At 37.3% G+C, this 20729-nt stretch overlaps 1 protein-coding gene across 1 annotated transcript; it reads right to left on the minus strand.

Annotated features, from left to right (window-relative positions):
• Window positions 1–457: 457 nt before the first annotated feature.
• Window positions 458–4036, minus strand: LOC136221600 (uncharacterized). Its single transcript, XM_066008987.1, has 7 exons — window positions 3762–4036; window positions 3208–3323; window positions 2979–3097; window positions 2729–2891; window positions 2405–2631; window positions 1943–2264; window positions 458–1844 (listed from the first exon to the last, which is right to left on the minus strand). The coding sequence occupies exons 1-7, from the start codon at window positions 3918–3920 to the stop codon at window positions 641–643; spliced, it is 2310 nt and encodes a 769-aa protein (XP_065865059.1). The 5' UTR covers window positions 3921–4036; the 3' UTR covers window positions 458–640.
• Between the last annotated feature and the right edge of the window lie 16693 nt (window positions 4037–20729).

Raw genomic sequence — 20729 nt, forward strand, 5'->3', positions numbered from 1 at the left:
TAAATATGCATTTTCCCAAAAACTATATCGTAAATTTGGACCTTATCCCTTTAAAAAAAGACAAGAGTTTATTAGTACAGGCAAGTATCTTATGAAGTTGAAGTTTGTATTTTGTATGCTGTATAATTCAAAACATCAAGCAACTTATTCAACACATGGTTTCCTCAGCTCAAGTTTTTAAGCTTACATATCAGCTCCTTTAGTATTTAAACTTTGTGCAAAATTGTAGATGTTGTGATACAAGAATTATAGTTCAAAACATCAAGCAACTTATTCAACACATGGTTTGCTCAGCTCAAGTTTTTAAGCTTACATATCAGCTCCTTTAGTATTTAAACTTTGTGCAAAATTGTAGATGTTGTGATACAAGAATTATTTGCAAAAATTATGTTCCACGAGATTGAAAATTACCCGTGAGGATTTTTTTTTTTTTCTTTTTTTTTTTGGAGTGAGGGTATGCAACAAAGATCCAACTTGATTATTTGGAAAACAACAAGCTGTTATACATCTCTCAGAATCTCTCATATAGAAATCAAATACAAAAACAATATACAAAGATCTCAACACAGTTATTCAGCTCATATAGCTTTTACACTCTATATATGGTACAAATGAATTAACACACAAAAAAATGGAGTTATTATATTTTTACTGCTTTCTTGATCGACTTCATGGATGACTTAATGAAGCTGTTTCCTGCAGCAGCATGACTCTCGTAGCAGTAGTTATCATCCTCATCGGTTACCATTGGCTTCTTTCTCATGCATTCTACTCCCTTTCTCATGCCCAAGAGCAAGGGAGACGATGGGATTTGACGCAAGGACCTTGCACTTTCAGACCTTGCAAGCCCTTTTCCTTTTCCATTTTCTGTCCTTTCTTTCCCTTCACCACCACCTACATTTCTTTTCCCTATCAAGCTATTGCTTGCTATCTCAACAACCTCTTCTACTGTATTTCCTTTGTCCTTCTCATGGGTTATCTGCTGGCGCTCCTCTGTTAAAGCCTCCTTGTTGTCATATCCTTTCTTCTTCGCTTCTTTCTGAGGGAACTTTTGATTTAGTCTTGCAATTATATCATCACTCCTCCTGCTTTTATCAAGGTCATTTGAGTTTTCAGGTTCCACATCATCTTGAGAGTTATCTAGCAGCAGTTGTAGCCATCTCTCCACGTTTCCTTTCCCACGTTGTTTCCTGCCCTCTTCATCTTCTTCATCTTCTTTTATTTCTGGCTCTCGAATAATTGGGAATTGAATTCTTTCTCTTTTACCTTCTGCAAGTTGTTCCCCTCTCTTTTCATCTTCTTCATCTTCCTCTAATTCTGACTCTCGGATAATTGGGAATTGAATTTGGTCTCTTTTGCCTTCTCCTATATTTAGAGCTCGAAGCTTATGCTCAATCAGAAATTCATTATCTGAGACAACAATGATTGATTCATTGTGCCCATCAAGATCTGCTCTGATAATATCTGTTGCAGGATTTTTCAATTCTTCAATTTCTTCATACTTGCCATCTTCATTTGCAGACATGCCAGCATCAGATGCTTTATGTTCCTCCTCGAGAAATACTCTCAGCTCCTTGTGCAGAGGTGTTCTTGGCCTGGTTCCTGGCAAATACAGAACAGCTTTATGGTCTCTATCTTCAGATAAGGTATCATCCATTCTTGATCTCTTCCTTGCATACTCCCATTCAGGCCTTATCTGCCTCTCAATCTCATCCCTTTGTTTGAATTTCTTATGGAGTTCTCTCTCCGAGTTATCACACATTGTCTTTTGTGCTTCAAGCCTTGCCATGAGTGCACTAGTTGCAGCTTGGTTGAGTCTCGCTTGTTCCTTATAAATGACACTCCTGCAGAAAAGAAAATAAAAAAGCTTCAATAATTGGTCTTTTCAGTCTATAATTAATCCTAGAATGAAATATTTTTTGATGGTTTAATGAAAACGTACTGGTGCATAGCATCTCTAATCATCTTCTCTAGCATAGCCCTATATGATGATTGTGCCTCTGCTAGCCTCCTGCACTTTTCTGCCCTTCTCCTACGTTTAATGAGTTGCATCTCCAAGTCCTGAATAGCAAGCTTTTCCTCGTCGTTCTTTCTCCTCATTTCATGAACTTCATCATCCAATTTCTGTATTTCAGTTTGTATCTTTTGAGATTCTTCTCTTTGCTTCAATGAGTCCCTGGCTAAGACAATGGCTTGGTATGGATTTGTAACAAAGTCTGGGTTCTCATTTTCTTTCAGATCACTATGCCTTACTTTCCTTGCAGCTGAAATAGCAGAATGCACAAACAGAATAAGATGTGTATGCTATGAACTCCAAGCCAACATGAATATACAAGCAAGAAAAAGGAAAGAACTGAAACGTTTATGGAAAACATAAACTTTTTATTCACATTCTTGTACTAACCAATTGCAGGAGAACCTGCCCTTATCTGCCTATTGTAATCAAGTGATTTCAAAGCCATTGAAGAATCATAGGACTCTCTTCGAGATACAACAAGAGCAGCTGGAGCAAGGCCTATTTGCTCTTTTGATTCAAAGAAATGTTGTGGAAATAAATGCGAGTCCACAGTCTGAGAATCATTTATTTCTTCATTTTCAGCCTCCGCGAATAAAAATGAAAATGCCCTATGCCTGCCATTATTATGGAATATAACAGATTACAAAGATTTCTTTTACATTTCTCATATGGAAAATGATCGCAGAAGCGAGAGTTGTGATGCAGACCCACCTGAAATCCGAGTTGGAGGAAGCAAATATGGATATAAACTGGTTAACTGAAATTCCCAACTGAAAATCCCACCATGGAACAAGAAACTCTAACTTGGTATGCTTTCTCTTGCATACTTGCCATTGTAGAATCCGCAGATTACTTGGAACTGTCAGTCCTCCCCCTAAAAGCATAATCAAAACTCTGAGGTAATGTAAAGGAAGAAGAATTGGAAAGGGGAAAGAAAGTTAAAAGTAGAGTGATTTTGTACTTTGGCAAGGAAACCAATGGTCAATGTCCCAAGCAAGAGGAGAGGCCTTATCAGCGTGGAGATATAGAACATTGCCATATGTATCTACTCTAATTACTGCAGGATCAAAACCAGCATTCCTGGAAATCAAATTTGGACATCAGGAACCATATATATATATATATATATATATATATATATATTGTCATAAGAACATGTTGTAGGAATCGAGTTACAACGAAGTGATTACCCTAGGTGACTCAATTGCTTCCACAAGAGACTCGCAAAAATCTTGGGCTTGCCTGTTTTCTTTGCTTTTGGGTCAATAACTGGGAACAATTGTTCCAATTCTCTTGCTCTTAATTTCTGTATGCAAAATCATGACAATAAATCAACATAGAAAAAGTGAATCCGGCGAAATCAATCCATATGAAGAAGCATCGACGGAAAATTACTTTCTCAAAATCAAAATTCACACAAAACCCATGATCTGATCATGAGTTTCAGACTTAAATATTTGGTTCTGAGTCAAAACTAGCTACGTTTCTTGCTTTGAATTAATCGGCTTGAATTTAACTCAAAATCCCAATTCCTACTGATACTAAAAGCACAATTTAAGAGACTAAAAAATATAAATAGGCAGTTTCTCATACTTGTCCTTCAATTGCATACAATTCATTACGAAAAGTCAACATGTCTAACCAAGAATTTGGTTTTGATATGAGTTTAATTTCCCTTGTCTGGCATATTTAAACGGAAAAGTAGGGAGAAAAATAAAAATTGTTCTCTTGTGCTTTTGATTACCTCATTTTGCTGCAATGAGTATGGAGTGAAAGTGAAGGGAGGAGCATAGCAGTAAGGCCCAGCTCCGCGATCTCTACAAAGCTTTGCATATGCTTTAGGGTAGCCAACACCGTCGTCGACCATCATATCTTCCTCAGTGAAGGCGAATTCAGCAGCCATTATTGATTTCTCTTTTTGAGAGAATGGGATATGTTTTAATGGAAGCAGATAATAGGAGTGGTTTGTGTTTTGATTTGATGGTTTGTTTGGTTGAAGAAGAGATGAAAAAATCCAACGGTCGAATTCGGAATTTCTTTGTTTTATAAAAGGTGTTTTTGAATTTGGAAATGCCACATCAGCAAGATAAATGGTGGAATATAAGTTATAACGGCTACATGGAAGTAAATGGGCCCATTTTGATTGCGGTGGCGTAAATGCTGGTCATGGGATACACGGCCTTATTCATGTCTTGTCTTGTATTGTCAAAGAGAAAATGCTCTTCCAAATACCTAACTACACTGGGTTAATAATTAATAATTATAGGGTAATTAATTTATTAGTCCTTATATTTTGACAAAACATACTGTTTAGTCTCTATATTTTAAAAAACACATGATAAGGTCCTTAACATTTTTCTCGATAAACTGTTTAGTCCCTAACGTTTTTCTCGGTGAACTGTTTAGTCCCTAACGTTTTGCTCGGTGAACTGTTTAGTCCCTGCCGTTAGACTTTTATGAAGATTTTATTAATCAATTTGGATTTGCGTTCTTCTTTTCATTTCCTTTAAACTCTAATGCATCTGAAATCAACTTTGAGTGTTCTTCTTGATTTTCTTCTTAATCGTTCAAATTCGTAAGCATTAGATCTTTTCTTTTTCTTGTTCTCCATACAAATTGCTTCTTCTTCTAAATTGGATTTCCTCTTCTAAAGTTTGAAGGTAAATAGTAAAGGGTAATTTAGTCATTTCCGAAGTCATAAACGGTAAAAAATCTAACAAACAGACGGAAGGACTAAACAGTTCACTGAGAAAAAGGTTAGAGACCTTACCATGTGTTTTTGAAAATACAGGGACTAAACAGTGTGTTTTATCAAAATATAGGGACTAATAAATTAATTACCCATAATTATAAAGTGAAAGAGAAAAATAAAAGTGATGAGTTGAGGTGTTAAAAATTTGAGATGAAGCCATAAATGAAATAAAAGTAATAATTGAGTGTTTATGCTTGATTGGCATTGTGAAGAAAAGGAGGTGTAATTTCTCCATGTTAATGATTTCATGCAGATACCAAAAAGTAATAAGTGGAGAATTAAATGGGACACCCATTCTGAGAATCCAATTCTACTTTTTTTTTTTTTTTTGCTTTTTCCTTTTTGTGCATTTTAAACCTTATATATTGAAAAAAAAAAGGAATTTGGCTCAAATTTACGTTTAATGTTGGTAAAAGGAGTAATTTTAAGATAAAATAGTTTTAATATTTTTGGTGAAAAGTTAATTTAATTCTAACGTTACAATTTTAGTTTAAAGGTTTATCAAATGATGTAATTATAAGACTTATTAATAGAAATTGACACATTTTTTACATCTACATGTCATGTCATATTTTTACCTAATTCATATGGTCTGATATAGCCCAAAAAAAGAGCACGTACACGTGACTTATTTAATTCCAAAACCCTTCCTAAAAAACGAGGTTTCCACCTTTGTTCTAATCCCAAATTGCAGAAGAATGGAAGAAGGTGAGACTACATGATTTTATCGCAATTTGAGAATTTGGATTGTAGAGATGAAAGTTATCTGTTGGGATAAATGTTTTTTTGAATTAAAGAAGTCACATATTATTTTTGGGGGGTTTTTTTGCTACGTGAATTATGATGGAAAAATGAGGTGCTTACATGTGTCAATTTCTATTAGTAATGTCTTCAATTATATCATTTGATTAACTTTGAGACGCATATTATATTGTCTTATGGATGGAGACTAGGGTCTTCCATGGGCATGTGCACTAGGGACACTGTCCAAAGAGGGACCCTAAAATAATATTTTTAAAAAATAATATAAAATTGAATTTTTTTTATGATATATAAAATTGAATTTTAAAAAATGCAACGGTTACATAAATAATATTAGGGCTAAACAAATAGTAGCACATATCTAGGCACAAAGAAGGGAAGAGTCCAAAAATAAAAATTTATAAAAATTAAAATTTCAAAAGATACAATGATAATAATTATAATATCTAGACTTAAACAATCACAACAAATAGTTTTAAAACTATACTTTACTTTGCCAAACTTGCTAATGCCACCTTTGAAATTTTTGAGTTTGTCAAAGGAATACATTGTGATCCAAATATTTTAATTGTTTTTCGAATTTTCCTAACTGTAACAATGACCAATGTATCTGTTGCAAGAATTTTTCAAAATTAAAATTATTGAAAAACTATTTGAGATTAACAACATCAGAAGAAATATTAGATGATTTAACAATTTTATATATTGAATGAAATATGTTAGAGTATATTGATGTAAACATTATTTTTTAGTGATTCTGCATCTACATATGCTCGTAGAATATATTTTATATGAGCAACTGAGTATCTAAAGCGAAATAAATTGTTTCTTTTATATGAAATCAGATGTTATTATTAGATTATTTGTTAAATATAATAAAAAAAATTGGATTTTTTTTTACTTGATTAGGTCTCTCACTTACTATTTCGTTTATAGACCTCCAAAATGTCAGAATCAATATTCGTGGAGACTAAATCAGCTCTTTTCCAAAAACTTTAAAGTAATTTTAGTAACTTACCACTATTCTTAACATACAAAAACCATTTAATTAAGGCCCATGTTCTTTTTAAAAAAAAGGCCCAATATTATCATCTAACGCCAATTAAATGCTTGATTAACAGAATCCTTGATTTTCATGTTAATTATATTACCCCTCCATTCTATTACATAGATCATTCTAAGATATTTCACACAAATTAAAAAAATACAATTAATATAGAATCAAATTAATTAATTTATATGGATTAACTAAAAAAAATTCTCTTTCTTATCATGGTTGAGAAATAAGTCTTGAAATATTCAACACATGGTCCAAAATAAAAAATTTAAGGCATTACACCCATTTGAATCCTTATTTTATTCTAAAAGCAGAAACTGTGACTATTTGATATAAACTGTAATAATCTCTATGTTGGTTCAAAATGAGTTTAGGGAAAATGATTTGAAACTGTTCAACCGAATGATTTTGGATGAGGGGTTCAATTGATGATTTTTGGTTAGTTGAGGAACTAGTTAATGATTTTGATAGTTTAAGATTCTAATTGACTTTGAAATCCTTAGTTTAGGGAGCTAAATGAGTATTATGCCATAATTTAATGCTTGGGGAAAATTGTCAAAACTAAACTAAGTTTTTTTGGAATACTAGAACGACTATTTGGGGAAAAAAAGTGAAGGAGTATTTCGTTGCTTTTTTTTCTCTTCATGTTTGTCTTTTCACTTTAAAATAGAGAGTTTTAAGTGTTTGTTTTTTATTTTTTATTTTTTTTAGGAAAGATGTTTTTGTTAGACATCTCTTGTTTGCATTCTATAGATGAAAAGTAGTTTTTTTTTTTTTTTATAAAAGTAGAGAATATCTGTTTTTTAAAAAAACAGATTTTTTTTTAATAGAAAACAACAAACCGTAACAGTAAACAGCAAACAACATGTAAACCAAACATGTCCTAATGTACTAAAATGATTTATATAAAAGAATGGAAATATAACTACTTAACCGCAACAATGCTTTGTCTTCACCGAACCAAAATTAGCTAGATATTTAGGGATGTAAATGAGGCGGGGATTCCTCGTCCCCATCAGTGACCCACCCCGACGGGGACGGGAAATCCCCGATAAGGATCCCCATGGGATGGGGATGGATCGGGAATGGGGAAAGGTATCCCCGCCCCATTAATCCCCGACGAGGATCCCCGATTATTTCCCGTCATAATTGATTTTTTTGGATGATTTAAGTATATTTTAATTAGGTGATTGGTTGTTTTCTTTTTAGTTTTTTAATGATTTGAAAATTTTGAAAATGATTGTTAATACTTGGTATTATTTATTAAAACACCTTTCCACAAGATTTTGATTTGACAAAATCATCCATGATTAAGAGAAAATTAAATTTAAGTGCTTTATTTTAATTGTACTAATCCGTTTGTTCAATGTTGAGTATAAATATAAATAAAGATAAATATAAAAAGTAAGACAGGAAGAAGTCAGCATGAGATGAACAAAACAAGCTAAGTGGAATAAAGCTCAGCATAAGAAACCGCAACAACAACTGTCTTACGAAGCTGAGCTGACTAAAAATATACTCAGCTTAGAAATTGCCAAAGACATTTACGCAGTAGAAGCTGAGTGATCCTTCAGGACAGCATGAAAAAGTCGTTCGCTAAAAGATAATGATTACCGCCCCTCTGTACCAATAATTGAATCTTTGGAAATACGCAGAAGACACATTCCGAGATGTATGGGTCAATGGATTATTGGTAAAGGACAACTGGCACAAAAAGACAAGCCAGACGCAAGAAGACAAGCCTGACGTCTGAAGAAAAACAGAGGAAGGGAATGGCCGGAACAGTCTGAAGCTGACCAGAATCTGTCCCCTAAAAGAGCCGTTTTAACATCAACGGCTAAATAATTTCAAAATGATCCAACACAGATTTTCCCCATATAAGGACAATCAAACTTCTTGGATCATTGCCGATTTACAAAAAGAAAAGTATAAGAGAGAAAAGATACAAAAGCACTTAGATACAAAAAAGAGATCTTACACCCATCTTCTATTCCTTGTGTAAATGCTAGAGTGATTACTTGTAATCTTCTAAAGTGTTCTTTATTTGAAAAGGAACAAGTGTTTATCAATTGTAACATTGAGAGTGTTGTGCTGAGTGTTTGGTTGTAAACATTCAGTGGTAGAGAAATCTAGGTGCTGGGTTGTAGCACTTAGTAGGAGTTGAGTAGACGAATAGAGGAAGGTACTCCTGCATATTCAACTGCCTTGTAATCGGTTTGTGCTCTACCTTTAAAGAGCTCAGTATTGGATTCTAAAAGCCCGGAGGACTCTGGGGACTGGACGTAGGCGGAGAGGCCGAACCAGGATAAGTGATACTGAGTAATCTCTAAACTCTCTCTCAATATATATATTTGCATGTGTTGTGTGTGAAGTTTACTCAGCATATAAAATTGTTTAAAGTTGACTCTGAGTAATTTCAAGTGCTGAGTTAGAAGCTGACCTCCAAGAGTGTCAATATCTAACTTACAAATAAAACAGCCTTAGTTAATATCCGGCCAAAGCTGTCTTGTAACATATCTGGCCAAGCTGACCAAAAGCTGAGTTGACAAACTCACCAAATAACTAAGTCAGCATATTAATTAAACGAAAAAAAGTTATATTAGTTCCTAACCCCCCTTGGAACTAATCACACGGGACCAACAAGTGGTATCAGAGCCAAAGCTCACTACTCAAAGATCTAACAATCTTGAGCTGATCCCGAAAAATGGGTGAGAATAGCACTCCTTTCCTTCCAGGAAACCAAAAAACACAGATACTCCCTGAGGGATTATCAATCACTAGACCTCCTTTATTCTTTGGGTCTAATTATACATTCTGGAAGAATAGAATGAAGAACTTTATTCAAGCCACAAACATGAGTGCATGACTTGCAATCATTCAAGGTCCACATGTGCCATACAAAACTGTTAACAATGAGAAAGTTGTTAAAAGTGAAGCTGAGTGGACAGAGGATGATCTTAAAAAATTACAAAATAACGCTTCGGCTATAAATATGCTTCACTGTGCGTTAGATGCTGCAGAATACAATAAGATTTTAGGTTGTGAATCAGCACAGGAGATTTGGAAAAAGCTTGAAGTGACCTATGAAGGCACTAGTAAAGTTAAGGAGTCAAAAGTCAATCAGCATATGAGACTCTACGAGCTGTTCGAGATGAACGAGAACGAAGACATCTCTGAAATGAACTCAAGATTCACAAATATTATAAATGAGCTTAAAAGGCTTGGAAAGAACTTCACTGAAGAAGAACAAGTGAAGAAGATCTTGAGAAGTTTACCTAAGAGTTGGCAAGCAAAGAAAACAGCTGTAGAAGAAGCTCAGGACTTGACTACTTACAAATATGATGAGCTGATCGGATCCCTGCTGACCTACGAGATCTCTATGAAAAATTTTGAGGCAAAAGAAAAATCTGAAGATAAGAAACAGAAATCTCTAGTGATGAAAGCTGACTCCACAGAAGCTGAGTCAACTGATGATGAGGAAATAGCTATGTTCACTAGAAAGATGAAGAAGCTGTTCAAAAGAAATGACAGGAATAACAAAAGGCCATACCATAGAGGTGATAGGTATAAAGCTGAGCCAAGTGACAACAGATATAAGAAAGATAGCTCCAAGTCTGTCACTTGCTTCGAGTGTCACCAAACTGGGCATATCAAGTCAAGCTGTCCTAATTTGAAGAAAGAAAAGAAAGGAAGCAAAAAGGCAATGGTGGCAACATGGAGTGATAGTGATGAGTCAACCTCATCAGAAGCTGAGCAAAATGAAACTGCCAATATATGTTTCATGGCAGATGATGGAGCTGACCAATCTCAATCTGAGCAAGCTGACCTCTCTGATGAAACTGACCAGGAGGAACACAACAATGAGGTAACATCCCTACTTTTGCTTAGAAACGGAATGGTAAATGCCTTGAGTGATTTATATACACTAACTAAAAAGTGCAACAAGAAAATCAAATCACTCAGCAGGCGGTGTGACGAGATTGAAGAGGTCAAGCTGAGTGACCTCCGATATCTTCTCCAGGACAACTCAGATTTACATACCAACATGCAAATAATGCATAAGCTTGTCACGGAGGTTCAATCTGAGTCAAAGAAACTTAGAAAGGATGTTACAATCTTACAGAGTCAAATAAAAGGCTCAAAAAGAAATAAACCCCATGCTGAGTACGCAAGTACTAGTCAGCATATGCAGTTCACCCAGTGTGAATGTTGTGGAAAAAGGAGGCACACAAAAGAGGTGTGTTGGTTCAACAAGCGGATTGTCCAATGTGACTTCTACGGAAGAAAAGGACATACCACTAAGGTATGTTGGCATGCTCAGCATAACAATGCTGACCATACTCAGTATCACCCTCAAAGGGCATTTTATTGTGACTTCTATGGTAAAAATGGACACACTATAAAAGTATGTCGTCACAAACTAAAATATGACTTTGCACCTGTTTACACTTACAAGAAAGGACCCAAAAAGAATTGGGTACCTAAAAATGAATAGTTTAAAATGCAGGTCAGCTTGACATGCGTGGAGAAGTCAAAACTTTAGTACATAGACAGCGCATGCTCAAGACACATGACAGGTGATGAAACACAATTCATCACACTAGAGCTTAAACGAGGAGGAAGTGTAAGCTTCGGAGACAATAAGAAGGGTAAGATAGTCGGCTCAGGTACTATCGGAGGTAACCCAACTATTGAGTCTGTCTCCTTAGTCAAAGGTCTCAAATACAATCTACTGAGTGTAGCTCAGCTTTGCAAAAGTGGTAGAAAGGTTGTATTTGATAATACCAAGTGTCAAATACTCGAGGGAAATACTAATGAATTAATTTTAACTGCCCATCGGGTAGAAAATGTGTACATGCTAAATTTAGAAAAACAATTTTCCAAAAACATATGCTTAGTGTCTAAAGAGGATAACTCCTGGCTATGGCATAGAAGACTTGGGCATGTCAGCATGGACCTTCTTGCCAAATTAGCTAGAAAGCAATTAGTTGAGGGATTACCCAAATTAAAATTTGAAAAAGATCAACTGTGTAAAGCTTGTCAGCAAGGCAAACAAACTAAAAAGTCATTTCATAGTAAAAATATTGTCTCAACCAAGAGACCATTGGAATTACTACACTTGGATCTTTTCGGACCTATCCAGCCACTCAGCTTGGGAGGTAAGAAATTTTCCTTAGTCATTGTAGATGATTTCTCTCGGTACACTTGGATCATCTTGCTGAGTAGCAAGGATGAAACATTTGAGATGTTCACCACATTGATTAAAAAGCTTGAAATTGAAAAAGACCTAAAAGTAGCTCATATTAGAAGTGACAATGGTGGAGAATTAAAAAACCAACAGTTTGACGAATTCTATGAAACCAGTGGCATTGACCACAATTTATCTGCTCCTAGAACACCTCAACAGAATGGGGTTGTTGAAAGGAAGAATAGAACTATTGTCGAAATTGCTAGAACCATACTGAGTGAAAATAGGCTTCCAAAGTACTTCTGGGGTGAAGCTGTCCACACAGCATGTTATATACTGAATAGGGCTCTAGTAAGACCTATACTTAAGAAAACCCCATATGAACTTTGGAAAGGACGAAAGCCCAACATTGGGTACTTTCGTGCTTTTGGGTGTAAATGCTTTATACTCAATACAAAGGACAATCTTGCAAAATTTGATGCTAAAGCTGACGAAGCAATCTTCTTAGGGTACTCAACAAACAGCAAAGCATATAGAGTCTATAATAAACGAACTCAGGTTGTAGAAGAGTCTGTCCATGTTGAATTCGATGAAGCTAGGGATGCAACTGGGGCGGGGAATACCCGTACCCGTCGGGGCCCCGCCCCGACGGGGCGGGGATTCCCCGCCCCGTTTGTTAACAGGGACGGGGACGGGGACCAATATGGTCCCCGTAGGCGGGTACGGGGCGGGGATGGGAAATGGTATCCCCGTCCCGCGAGGATCCCCGATTAATCCCCGTTTATAAATGAAACGCAAAAATTAAGTAATTAAGTAACAAATATTAAGTAACAAATATTACAATATATTTTTAAACAATTGATAAAATAGTTTTTTTTTTGTATACAGGAACAATTGATAAAATAGTTAAAAAAAAGAATGAAAAGAAAACCCAGCACAAAACCAAGAACAGCAGTAGCAAAAAACCAGAAAAAACCAGAAAAAAAACCCAGCACAAAACCAACTAAAACAGACTCAATACTAACCAGTAAAAGCAGAAAAGAAAGAAGAAAAAGTAAACATAAAAAAAACAAGGACATAGCATATTCTCTGCTTCTCCACCACCATATTAATGTAGTGCGCAAAAATGAAAAGAAAATGGAAATGATATGAATTTAGGTATTTCAATTTCATGAGAAAAGAACTAAGGGCAAGGCTTGTAGCTGCTACTCCAAATTAAAAAAATAATAAAAGATATATATTTAAAAAAAACAATTAGTTTGGATCATGTAATTAAATGACCAATTAGCTCGGATCATGGGTAAACGGGGATTCCCCGTACCCGCGGGGATCCCCGTGGGGCGGGGACGGGGACAGTTTTTGTCCCCATTTAACTGGCGGGGACGGGGATGGGGAATCCCCGTTTAGACGGGGACGGGGATGGGAAACCAAATCCCCGTCCCGCCCCGCCCCGCCCCGTTTACATCCCTAGATGAAGCTGACCCTACATGAAAGTCAACTCAGCTCACTGAAGATGAACCAAGCTCAGCTTCCGCTAATCAAAATAGAGCCTCTGAATCATCAATACAAGGGCTGACCAAAGGTAAGCAAGAAGTTGAAATAACATTTACTGACCAATCTATTCCTGTAGAGATTGTAGAAACACCTATTCCAAATGACTCAACATTGCCCAAAGAAATAAAAATCCCAAGAGGACATTCAGAAAAGTCCATTCTTGATGCTGCTGACAACAAGCTGATGACCAGAGATCAGCTTAGGAAATACCTCAGCAATGTTGCATTCGTCTCAATACATGAGCCAAAGAATTTTGCTGATGCTGAGCACGATGAATATTGGATCAATGCCATGCAAGAAGAGCTTGACCAATTCACCAGAAATGAGGTATGGGATTTAGTGCCTAAACCTAGGAATCAAAAGCCTATAGGAACTAAGTGGGTCTTTAGAAACAAACTAGATGAGCATGGAAATGTAATAAGAAACAAAGCTCGACTTGTAGCCCAAGGCTATAGTCAGCAAGAGGGTATTGACTATGGGGAGATATTTGCACATGTTGCTAGGTTAGAAGCAATACGTATATTGTGTGCCTATGCCAGTTTCATGAACTTTAAGTTATACCAAATGGATATTAAAAGTGCATTCCTTAATGGTTTCATAAACGAAGAGGTATATGTTAACCAACCTCCCGGGTTTGAAGATCCAAAATTTCCAAACCACGTTTATAAACTCAAAAAGGCCCTGTACGGCCTAAAACAAGCTCCAAGAGCTTGGTATGAGAGGTTGACCAACTTCTTGCTAACCAGGAACTATGTCAGGGGAAAAGCTGACACAACCTTATTCATTAAGAAAAAGGGGAAACATACCCTACTTGCACAAATATATGTAGATGATATAATATTTGGTGCTACTGATGAATCTTTGTGCAAAGAATTTAGCAAACAGATGCAAACTGAGTTCGAGATGTCCATGATGGGGGAACTTAACTTCTTCATTGGACTCCAAATCAAGCAAGGTAAGAATGGCATCTTCATAAGTCAGTCCAAGTACACCAAAGAAATGTTGAAGAAATTCGATATGATGGACTGCAAACCCATATCAACCCCTATGAGTACTGATACTGTCCTATGCAAAGATGAGAAAAGTAAGTCAATAGACACTAAACTCTATCGAGGTATGATAGGTTCGTTACTTTATCTCACAGCTAGTAGACCTGATATATAGTACTCAGTATGTTATTGTGCGAGATATCAAGCTGACCCCAGAGAATCTCATCTAACAGCTGTAAAAAGAATTTTTAGATATTTACAGAGCTCAGTTGATGCAGGTCTATGGTATCCAACTTCAAATGACTTCACACTCATTGGATATACTGATGCTGACTATGGATGAGATAAGCTAGAATGTAAGAGCACTTCGGGAGGATGTCATTTCCTTGGAAGCTGTCTAGTATCTTGGTTCAGCAAGAAGCAATCATCTGTAGCCCTGTCTACAACTGAAGCTGAGTATGTGGCTGCTGGAAGCTGTGTTGCTCAAGTTCTATGGATAAAGCAACAACTTGAGGATTATGGAGTGAAGACTGAAACAATAGAGATCAAATGTGACAACAAGAGTGCCATTGATCTGTCCAAAAATCCAATCCAACATAGCAGGATGAAGCATGTCAGCATAAGGCATCACTTCATCAGAGATCACGTACTAAAAGATGAGATCAAGCTGACCTACGTGCCAACAAATGAACAGCTTGCAGATATCTTCACCAAGCCCCTGGCACGTGAACAATTCAACATACTAAGGGAAGCTATCGGTATGTCTAATCCCATTCAATAATTCTATAAGTGAATGTTGAGTGATTGCCATGTTGAGTGAAAATTTGAACGTTGTGCAAATACCATGCTGAGTAAATTAAGTAACTACTACTTACTGAGCTTGAAATGTAGAAAAATCACCCCATACTGAGTTGACATACATACTGTGTGATTATCCTGAGTAGGTACATATACTGAGCAATTATCATATACTAAGTGGCTTAGAGATAGGAAAGTTACCTTAATAGAACTAGGCTCTTAGTATCACAAACGGTTCACTTTCTAGGAAAACTGCGCTAAAACCCACTTGCACCATTAAATACCAACACGTGTAATAAATAGCACCTGGAAAAGGCAAACAATTATGAGACAACCCATGCGCCGAAAATGTCATAAATGACAGAATCTCTATCGGTTGAACGCCCCAAGGAAAAATGGCTAGTTCAATAAATAGGGCCGTTTTTAGATCTATATAAATAATGGAAGAATTACTCCTCAAATCTCCTCACGTGTAAATCCTTTGGTATTCAGAATCTCTCTCTCTCAAAACTTCCACAAAAATCTCTGAAAATGTCCAACACTCAGAACATCTCCGGTGAAAATTCCGGCAAATTGATTACCGATGAAAGGCCCAGATCTATTCCTCAATCTAACCTAACTCCGAGCGAACTCCGTCAAGCTGACCCAGCAAGCTCCTCAAAACAAAAGAAACCTAAGGCTAGAACCATGATAAAGGTTCACACGAAAGTCAGCAACCTGGAAGTACTAAAATGTCGCTGGTTCTCTCCCAGCTTCATCACCGCCGAAAAGCCATTCTGTGAATGGATTGAGAAGAACGAGTGGACAGGCCTCTTCTCTCTCCCCAGAACCACCTACCCTAGGATGGTTAGGGAATTCTGCTCCGGTCTTCATGTTGATAAAGACGATGCTGACTATCTGGAGACGCACGTTAAGGGTCACAAGATTGTAGTCACTCCGTCCTACTTGGCAACCTTACTCAACTTGCCTAACAAAGGAACCGAGTTTAGAACAACAAAGGAAAAGGTATCAACGGAACAGTTTGATCATATGAAGGGATTTTGCAAACCCAGAAATCACAAAGGTGAAATACCCAGCACCAGTATGGGGCAAAACCAGAAGATGGCGCACTACATATTCACCAACTTCATCTTCCCTAAACTCAACTCAGCCTCGTCTGCCTCCAACTTCGAGCAGTGCTTTATATGGCACATGCTAACCTATTGCCCACTCAATATGCCTGTGTTTCTGGTTGGTGCACTTCAACGTGGAGGTAAGAAACTTCGACTAGGTTCTCTAATCACCAAAATCCTTGAAGATCACAAGATCGAGATAATCTCTGAGACTAAGAGTTTGGGATCAGAAATAACTGCGGCTCTGTTATTTGGGTTGTTATTCAACCAACCTTTAAAGGGAGTTGAAGATGCTGAGGAAGATGAGGAAGAAAACGATGCTAAACAAGAAATCGAAACTGAGCAAGCAACAGATGATGTTGAGCCAGAAGTTGAACCAAAGGAAGTTCCTGCTGAGTCCCCTAAGGCAAAGAAGAAGAGAAAAGCACTTGCAACATGTGCGAAGGATATTGAAGCTGTGCCCAGGAAGAAGCGGGCTATGAACAGAGAAAAGAACATTGATGCTGACCAACCTCATGATACACCTAAGTCAGTAGAGAAAAGGAAAGGGCAAGCTGAGCCCGAAGAAGAAAGTGAAGAATCCCTAGAACAACCTTTAAGGAAGAAAAGTCGAAGTTCTGGATTGACAATTGTTGAAGCTGATCCCATTGATTGGGTTGTGACACCCAAATCTCACTGCACTCAGAACATTGGGATTGATCTTGAGAAAACTCCAGTTGAGCAAGCTGATGAAGGGGAAGAACAAAGACAGGATGATACTCAGCCTAATGCTGTAGAAAAAGATCATACTGAGCAGGATAATGTTGAGCAACATCAGGAGGCACATGTTGAACAAGAAGAAGAAAATAATCAAAGAGAGAATCTGGATGTTGAAGCCGAGGTTGAGGATATAAATGTTCAAACTGACCCTTCACCTCTAAAAACTAAGTCCCTCAAAAGACTGAAAAAAAGCTGTTAAAACTCCTCTTATTGATCTCTTGGCAGATTCTCCACCTTTGGAGCAACTTACGGATCTATCCGATATCCAGTTCGAGTATTTTTCCCACCATGTTGAGTCCCCTCCTAAGGAACCGGAGCAAAATCAAGCCTATGTTACTCGCACTGAGGAACATGCCAAGACTCCACAGAATCCAAATCCTGCCGAGCAAGAGCTCGAAGATCCAGCCACTCAACACGGGGAGAAAACTATGGATCCACCTATTCAAACTCATGAAGAACCAAATACTCAAGCTAATAAAAATCAAACTCCACCACCATCCAGCTCCACCTCCATTCCTGCGTCTGAGCCAAATTCCACTGATCAATTTGCATATCTATGTGCAACTCAGTCCGGTCGTCGCATCATAGAAACTGCTCAATCTCTTCTCCAAGAGTTCACCACTTCTGATGCTGCTAGGTCTGCTCATCCCGAGTCACCAAATGTCTCTACAATCTTTCAGCTTCTTACTGAAATTAAGGGACTCAAGGATCTTATTAGTGTTATGACCTCCGTCCAAACACAGCAACCTATGCAAGATCACATTGCCAAACTGACTGAGCTGTTTCTTCTAATGGTAAACCACATGAACTCCCTTGAAGGTAAAATCAACAATCTCTCTGCACCAAATCCAGGATATGCAACTTCGGCTGAGTTAGCTCAACACTTTGCCAACCTGAAATCAGAACTGCCCAACCTTGGGACAATGGTTACTCCTGAGTATGCCACATCTGCCGAGTTGCAAGAGTGTTTTGCCAAGCTGACTGCTGATCTCACTTGTACACGTGAGCTCGTTTCCTCCACTTCTCAATGTATAATTGATCAACTCAGTGAAGCCGTGAGTCTTCTCAATGTCAACAAAGCTCAGATGGATGTTGACCCCATCACCAATGACAATCTGTCAAACCTTTCACAAGGTATTCTACAGGCCATTCGCATCGACAATGCTCAACGCATCTTCTATGACTCTGCCCTACTGAAGATGTATCATCAATCCTTTGCCTAGATTACCAGCTCTCTTACTTGGCTTAGTAAGTCCCATGAGTGCATTATCAGCCTGATCACTGGGTCAATACCAGTTCCTCGACACGTTCGAGATGATAGTGTTCATGTCATTGATGGTTTGAGTGAAAGCACAAAGAGATTACAGCGCTATTCAAATGTTCTATCCTCTGCTGCGAGAAATGACACCTTTGTCTATAAACCCGATGCTGGCAAAACGGGGGAGAGAACTCAAGATGGAACTCAACAAAGGGCAGGAACTCAACAAAAGGCAGGTACATCAGGGAGCAAAGAGAAAGGAAAGGGTGAGAAAGGAAAGGGTAAGGCTGAGTGAATCTAAAGAAGAGAGAATAGTGGAACTTAAGAATTTTTATGCTTAAATTCTGTAGGCACAAGTATTTTGTATGTTTCATTATCTATCAAATGAACCTTGTTTTTTATTCTGTCCAAATGTCATGCTTATCAATGCACATTAACATAAGCAAATTGAACAAACAAATACTCAGTATACATAATAATGAATAAATCAAACTGAGTATTCAAGCATTTCTGAAAGCGGACCTAGACTCAAAAAAAAAATAGAACTTAATCTAGTCAATACACATTTGTCTCAAATTAAAATCTTAGAAAGTTTAGAGGTGAATTAACAGATGCAACCCTTACGGGGGAGCAATTTCAGAAAAATGAACAAATAATTCAATCATGGGGAATTTCAAAACTGAGTTCCATAATTATGCATTTTGCCAACATCAAAATGGGGGAGTTTGTTGAAACACCTTTCCACAAGATTTTGATTTGACAAAATCATCCATGATTAAGAGAAAATTAAATTTAAGTGCTTTATTTTAATTGTACTAATCCGTTTGTTCAATGTTGAGTATAAATATAAATAAAGATAAATATAAAAAGTAAGACAGGAAGAAGTCAACATGAGATGAACAAAACAAGCTAAGTGGAATAAAGCTCAGCATAAGAAACCGCAACAACAACTGTCTTACGAAGCTGAGCTGACTAAAAATATACTCAGCTTAGAAATTGCCAAAGACAATGATTTACGCAGTAGAAGCTGAGTGATCCTTCAGGACAGCATGAAAAAGTCGTTCGCTAAAAGACAATGATTACCACCCCTCTGTACCAATAATTGAATCCTTGGAAATACGCAGAAGACACATTCCGAGATGTATGGGTCAATGGATTATTGGTAAAGGACAACTGACATAAAAAGACAAGCCAGACGCAAGAAGACAAGCCTGACGTCTGAAGGAAAATAGAGGAAGGGAATGGCCGGAACAGTCTGAAGCTGACCAGAATCTGTCCCCTAAAAGAGCCGTTTTAACATCAACGGCTAAATCATTTCAAAATGATCCAACACAGATTTTCCCCATATAAGGACAATCAAACTTCTTGGATCATTGCCGATTTACAAAAAGAAAAGTATAAGAGAGAAAAGATACAAAAGCACTTAGATACAAAAAGAGATCTTACACCCATCTTCTATTCCTTGTGTAAATGCTAGAGTGATTACTTGTAATCTTCTAAAGTGTTCTTTATTTGAAAAGGAACAAGTGTTTATCAATTGTAACATTGAGAGTGTTGTGCTGAGTGTTTGGTTGTAAACATTCAGTGGTAGAGAAATCTAGGTGTTGGGTTGTAGCACTTAGTAGGAGTTGAGTAGACGAATAGATGAAGGTACTCCTGCATATTCAACTGCCTTGTAATCGGTTTGTGCTCTACCTTTAAAGAGCTCAGTGTTGGATTCTAAAAGCCCGGAGGACTCTGGGGACTGGACGTAGGCGGAAAGGCCGAACCAGGATAAGTGATACTGAGTAATCTCTAAACTCTCTCTCAATATATATATTTGCATGTGTTGTGTGTAAAGTTTACTCAACATATAAAATTGTTTAAAGTTGACTCTGAGTAATTTCAAGTGCTGAGTTAGAAGCTGACCTCCAAGAGTGTCAATATCTAACTTACAAATAAAACAGCCTTAGTCAATATCCGGCCAAAGCTGTCTTGTAACATATCTGGCCAAGCTGACCAAAAGCTGAGTTGACAAACTCACCAAATAACTAAGTCAGCATATTAATTAAACGAAAAAAGTTATATTAGTTCCTAACCCCCCCCCCTTGGAACTAATCACACGGGACCAACATTATTAGCCATTGTTTCTTAAGTGTTTTTGTCTTTACTGATTTTTTTAAAACATAAACGGTGATTCTCTGCGGACAAGTGGGGAATGTGGAATGTGGAATGTGGATAACGTTTTTAGAGCATCTATAAATGGGGAAAAAGGATTCCCGTGGGGACGGGGATTCCCCGCAGGATGGGGATAGGGATAAGTTTGTCCCCGTTTAGCTCGTAGGGATGAGAATATATATATATATATTGCATGATCGATGCACCCAGGGGCGGAACTAGGGGGGTTGGCCGGGGCTCGAGCCCCGGCTGGCCGCCTGAGAATTGAGAAAAAAAAAATTTAGTAACCATGTCTCGTAATATTTTGGGGAGAATTATATTGACTC

The sequence above is a fragment of the Euphorbia lathyris genome, chromosome 3, assembly GCF_963576675.1.
Source record: "Euphorbia lathyris chromosome 3, ddEupLath1.1, whole genome shotgun sequence".
NCBI lineage: Eukaryota > Viridiplantae > Streptophyta > Magnoliopsida > Malpighiales > Euphorbiaceae > Euphorbia > Euphorbia lathyris.

Excerpts from the sequence above, each read along its gene's own strand:
- LOC136221600 (XM_066008987.1), bottom strand. The coding sequence starts at position 3,920 with ATGGCTGCTGAATTCGCCTTCACTGAGGAAGATATGATGGTCGACGAC. Across the intron at positions 2,265-2,404 it reads GGCAGGTTCTCCTGCAATTG|CTGCAAGGAAAGTAAGGCAT; the intron begins GTTAGTACAAGA and ends CTGCTATTTCAG. Across the intron at positions 1,845-1,942 it reads ATTAGAGATGCTATGCACCA|GAGTGTCATTTATAAGGAAC; the intron begins GTACGTTTTCAT and ends TCTTTTCTGCAG.